The sequence below is a fragment of the Silene latifolia genome, chromosome Y (assembly GCF_048544455.1).
Source record: "Silene latifolia isolate original U9 population chromosome Y, ASM4854445v1, whole genome shotgun sequence".
NCBI classification, from domain to species: Eukaryota; Viridiplantae; Streptophyta; class Magnoliopsida; order Caryophyllales; family Caryophyllaceae; genus Silene; species Silene latifolia.
This window is the reverse complement of record NC_133538.1, coordinates 386,747,702-386,752,952: the sequence shown is the minus strand read 5'-3', so window position 1 is coordinate 386,752,952 and position 5,251 is coordinate 386,747,702. Positions and strand designations below refer to the sequence as shown.

Sequence of the window (5,251 nt, the reverse complement as noted above, 5' to 3'; positions counted from 1 at the left end):
TCCACATTCTTTAACGGTTTATATGTACGTACATTCTAAGTATATATATAGAGAAATGTGATAGTAACTCTACACATGGAAAATCAGATTTTGATATACAAAGAAAATTATAAAACTTCAAAAAGTATTTCTCTTTATCTTTGCCTAGATGAAGAGGGCCTCAACCGTCTTATCCTACAAGGGATTTCGTGTAACCCAAGGCATGAAATAGGGTTGAAATACTCCTACGGAAAGCGTGCTCTTCGTGATTTGGTTGATATCCAAGTTTACGATCATTATCACTGTTACCCTATACCAAAATTTACCAACATTCTTAAGAGTATTTTCTATTGTGATAATAATGCGACTGGTACGCGAGACGGTGTCAAAGTTTGATTTTGGTGCAATAGTTAATATTGCAAGTTCGTGTATTAATGTTCCAATATTTCGTAGTATTGTTCGTATGGGTCTTCTCTGTGGAACAATGGAGTGGGTAACTGTGTATTTGTGGTAAGTGATACTCCGTAATATTTTGGCCAATAAAATCTGGTTTGTGAAGATGATTATGGGACCAAAAGGCGTCGGTATTTAATACACATTTACGATGATACATCGTGAACATACTAACAGATAAGTAGAGTTTAATTAATTCATTCTTACTGGGCCTCCATGTTTTTCCTTCCTAAGGGCATTATTGCTAAGATTGAGGCAGTGTGTAGAAATTTCCTCTGGGATAATAGCACTGATTATAGAAGAGTACCCTTGGTGGCATGGAAAACTGTATGCAAGCCAAAGGAGGAAGGTGGTCTTGGGATTAAAGATCAGGAGTTGTGTAACCAAGCTATGGTTGGGAGACTGGCTAACTGGGTTGCTGAGAAGAGGGATTCTATCTGGGTTCGTTGGGTGGCTACTAACTATCTCAAAGGGCGGGACTAGATGGAGTACCAACCTAGTAACAACTCGAGTTGGGTGTGGAGGAGGATCTGTAGGGTGAAGCAGATTATTGCAGCAGGTTATGTTGATGGAGTGTTGGATGTTCAGCATACTGGCTATACCCCTGCTGGTTGCTATGAATGGCTTAAGGGGGCAGGAGTTACTGTGCAGTGGTTCAGGGCAGTTTGGAATGATTGGGTTGTTCCAAAACACCAATTTATGGGTTGGCTGTTTGCTCATGGGGCACTGAGAATTAATGATAAGCTGCTGCTGTATGGGCTAGATATTGATGATAAATGCTATCTTTGTGGAAAGGCTGCAAAATGCATGGATCATGTGTTTTTTGGGTGTAGTTACAGTAAGCAGGTGATCAACTAGTTGAATCAGTTATCTACTTTCATTCTCCCTGATCAGCACATTATGGAGTGGTGCGTGGATAGGCAGGGGTCTAAGTTGCAGAAGGGGGTACAGGCTGCAGTAGGGATGGGAGCAATATACCATGTGTGGCATCAGAGAAATTGCAGCGAGAATGACTGTGTGCTGATGGTACCAAAGAGGGTAGCTGAACTGATTATAGCAGAGATCGGACTGAGGGTTCGAAGAAGAGATGAGAAGGATCTAACCATTGGTGATAAAGATTGGCTGAAAACTATGAATCTCTTGTAAAAGTTATAAGGCTCCTCACGTAATTACCTTTTTTTTTTACTCTATTTATAATATAATCACATTCCACCAAAAAAAATCATTCTAATATTTGTGATGTTCACTGATGCCAATTATGTCGGCCATATTGGCGCTTTGTCCATGTCTTTAAAATCTTGTAATGTAAAAGCATGATGCATGAGTAATGTCTTATGACGGGCCAATGATTGTCTCATGATTACAATTTCTATGATTATTCAAAATATGGTGTATATTACAATGGGTTGGCAAAGTATGCATTGCATTATGCGTAATCGTGCGATTTTCTTGTCCTTTGCCGGTTGACCTTTGTTGATGAACATGATCGTAGACATTGTTATAATTTGGAATTTTGGATGAACATTATTATTGACAATGATGTTCATTTAATTCCTCCCATGTGTTCATTCTGTTTTATCATGTTAACATTGGTAATTAAAAACAAATTGTTTGGTCCATGATAATTTCATGTGTGTAAGAGTATGGTGGCCTTAATATGCATAATAACTGTTTCTATGATTTATATTGATAGGCATGATGGCCACGAGAGTGTAGTTAACATTTCGACATGTTTGTCGTAAGAACCACTACTTTGGTTATTATGTCAATGGGATATTTATGAATTATGTTTTGATCAATGGATTTTGATCGGTTGTTTAATGTGTTGTTAGTGTGCTAACTATTTTGTATTGTTTGTTTAACATGTTAATATCTTGTGTAAAGCATTTTTAATGTTTGATTAAGTAATTGATCACTTTACCATATAATCTCGGGAATGATGAATTGCGGTAAGCCGGTAACCATGGTGATATTATGGAGTCATGGTGGTTTAACCATATAAGAGGTACATCAATAACATTGAATGTACAACTATTGACAATCCGGTAATGGAGTTGTCATGTGTTGTAGATTAATGATAAGTCGATATTTGGCATAGACCAAAGATGATTTACCTTGTCAAAGGTGCTTCTGTCAACGTGTTCTTTTATGAAGGACATGGTGGAGGTTATATGATCCTTGGTATTAGGATCAAGTGTGAGAATACGGAAAATATTCTCCGGTTATTACTCCTAAGGGTCGAGTATGACGTTGTTATCCATTAGTGAAAGTGGAGTCACGACTCGGGTTTTTCACAAGGGCTTGAGTATTGCGGTTTGCTAAGTTGAGTAAGTATACTAGTATAGCTAGTACTCATATTTGTCAAGTGATTAAGCAAGTGTGAAAATGTATAAAGTAAACCATGAATTATGATTTGTCCTATGTCGTTTTTCCTTCGGTTACAGTGGAATAATGTTATGCAAATTGATTTACCAATGTAGATGGTCATTTATACAAATGGTAGAGTATTCTTGCTTAAGGGGGGCACCATTAGCTTATGGGTTTTCAAAAAGTGAATTTGCATAATGAGTTTGACATTGGAGTTGGTATGCGTAGTATTAGCATAGCCGGTTAAGGCTAAGTAGCAAAGGTAATTAATCTACGGTATTACTTAAAAGTATTAGACCAATTTCATCCATGATTTTTTGATAGTGAATAACGGTGCAGTGGAGTGTTTGTTATAACACGGTATATGGACTATCGTCAAAGGGGATTGATCTTGGTTGTGTTTTGTGAGATCTCAATGTATCTAGTGGATCACTTTGCATAAAGGATCAACTAGGGACTTGGTCAACAAGTCGGATATTGGGATGGTAAAGCCTAAAATGATCTTTTGTGGTATGACACCCAACTCCCCTCTAGTATATGTTAGAGGCTGAGTTCAATGTGGAAAGCCAATTATGAAAGATTGAAGCACATAATTTATAATGTCCCGAAAGGATGTTCTTAAACCTATAAGAATGGTAGGATCTTTGAAAAAATGTTATTGCAGGGTATGACTAAAAGAATCCGCCTATATGAGTGTGAAATGTAGCCGCTTCTTAAAGCTTGGGCTTGGCTTTGTATGCGCTTATGAATGGATATGGACACATGGTTGTTAAAAGTGTCAAGAATAAACTTTTTGGAGTTATTTGAATTTATGTGTATGTTATCTTCATGTATTCAAAATGAGTTGAAGGGTTCAATCCGTGGGACGTCCTGATTCTCGAATATTTGGAATGTGTAATGTACTAATGTGGAAGTTCAATCCTTGGGACACTTTCATTTATGCATAGATTTGTTTGCTTTGTTGCTTTATTGGAAACAAGGGATACACTTAAATGGGGGAGGAATGTTGGTGATTTTGATCACAAAGTTATTTAAGTGTATTCGGGTTTTCAAGCCGAAATCGTTATGAGCTTGTGATTGATAAAATGTGAGTTAGGGGGTGCGGAGTGCACACTCATATAATCGAAATTACCGAGTTCATTGTTAAGTGGATATAATTATGATAAATCAAATTTATTTTGATTGGCAGTTGCATGGTTGGATTTGGTACGAAAACCAACATGCTTATATCCACATTCTTTAACAGTTTATATGTACTTACATTCTAAGTATATATATAGAGAAATGTGATAGTAATTCTACACATGGAAAATCAAATTTTGGTATACAAAGAAAATTATAAAACTTCATAATGTATTTCTCTTTATCTTTGCCTAGATGAAGAGGGCCTCAACCGTCTTATCCTACAAGGGATTTCGAGTAACCCAAGGCATGAAACAAGGTCGAAATACTTTTAAGGAAAGCGTGCTCTTTGTGATTCGGTTGATATCCAAGTTTATGATCATTATCACTGTTACCCTATACCAAAATTTACCAACAAAATATAGTGCAAAAAAGTGGTGGAAACACTCTCCAATGGGATTAAATACACAAAGATAAAAGTTCTAACTGTTATAAATTGAGAATGTATAAAATTCTCAAGGATAAAATTAAATGGTTAAGTCTAAACAAATCGCACTTTTATAAAAAGAGCGAAAATAAAGAAACCTCCAAAAGTGTTCAAGAATAAAACCATAAAAGAAAGCAGAAAAAAACAGAGTAGGATCTGCAAACTACTCGCTAGCTCACACAGAAATCCCCAGCAAAGCTAACACATGTCATGTTATAAACATAACAGCCACAATCAGTGGGGAGTAACTCGACGTCCTCCCAGCCATATCACATGATATAAATGTTACAGCATCAATAATATATCAAAAACAAATTGAAATATTAAAACATATGTAACGAAAAATAAATTACCAGACTCACGCTTAAGACAAACGTGCTGCATGCTTAAAAGCAAAATTTCTCAAATGACAGAATGAAAATAATATAGTTCAGGCTAGATTTTCACTTTGGCTATACTCCTTGACACCGCATCATCTTACACTAGTTTCGGAAACCCAGTGTCACGCAAAGGTGGCCAACTCTAAGTCCACTCACTAGACAACAAGCTATAATAGGACACGTCGTACCACGCAGTGCGAAGTCCTCGTCTAAGTACATATACATGACTCTACGACAATTTGTACCGCTCGCAGGATACCCAATCATGTAGCTATAAAAGACCCTGTATGCCTTAGTTCATTATTCTTTGCCCTTACTTTGGTTATTCCAAACTTAAAAATCCCAAAGATAGTCTCTTATTCAAAGTATATTATTTCAAAGATTCGTAAGTGAACTACACTTTTATTTCTTGAAAACAGAAAGCTTAGACTTCACTTTCAAAAGTATAAAATAAATTCAAGGT

The 5,251-nt window shown here is 36.4% G+C and overlaps 1 protein-coding gene across 1 annotated transcript; it reads left to right on the top strand.

The window, feature by feature from the left end:
• The first annotated feature begins 915 nt into the window (after nt 1–915).
• LOC141632019 (uncharacterized) lies at nt 916–1,578 on the top strand. The gene is made up of 2 exons (XM_074444612.1): nt 916–1,278; nt 1,327–1,578. Exons 1-2 carry the CDS (start codon nt 916–918, stop codon nt 1,576–1,578), a joined length of 615 nt encoding a protein of 204 aa, XP_074300713.1.
• Nucleotides 1,579–5,251: the final 3,673 nt, after the last annotated feature.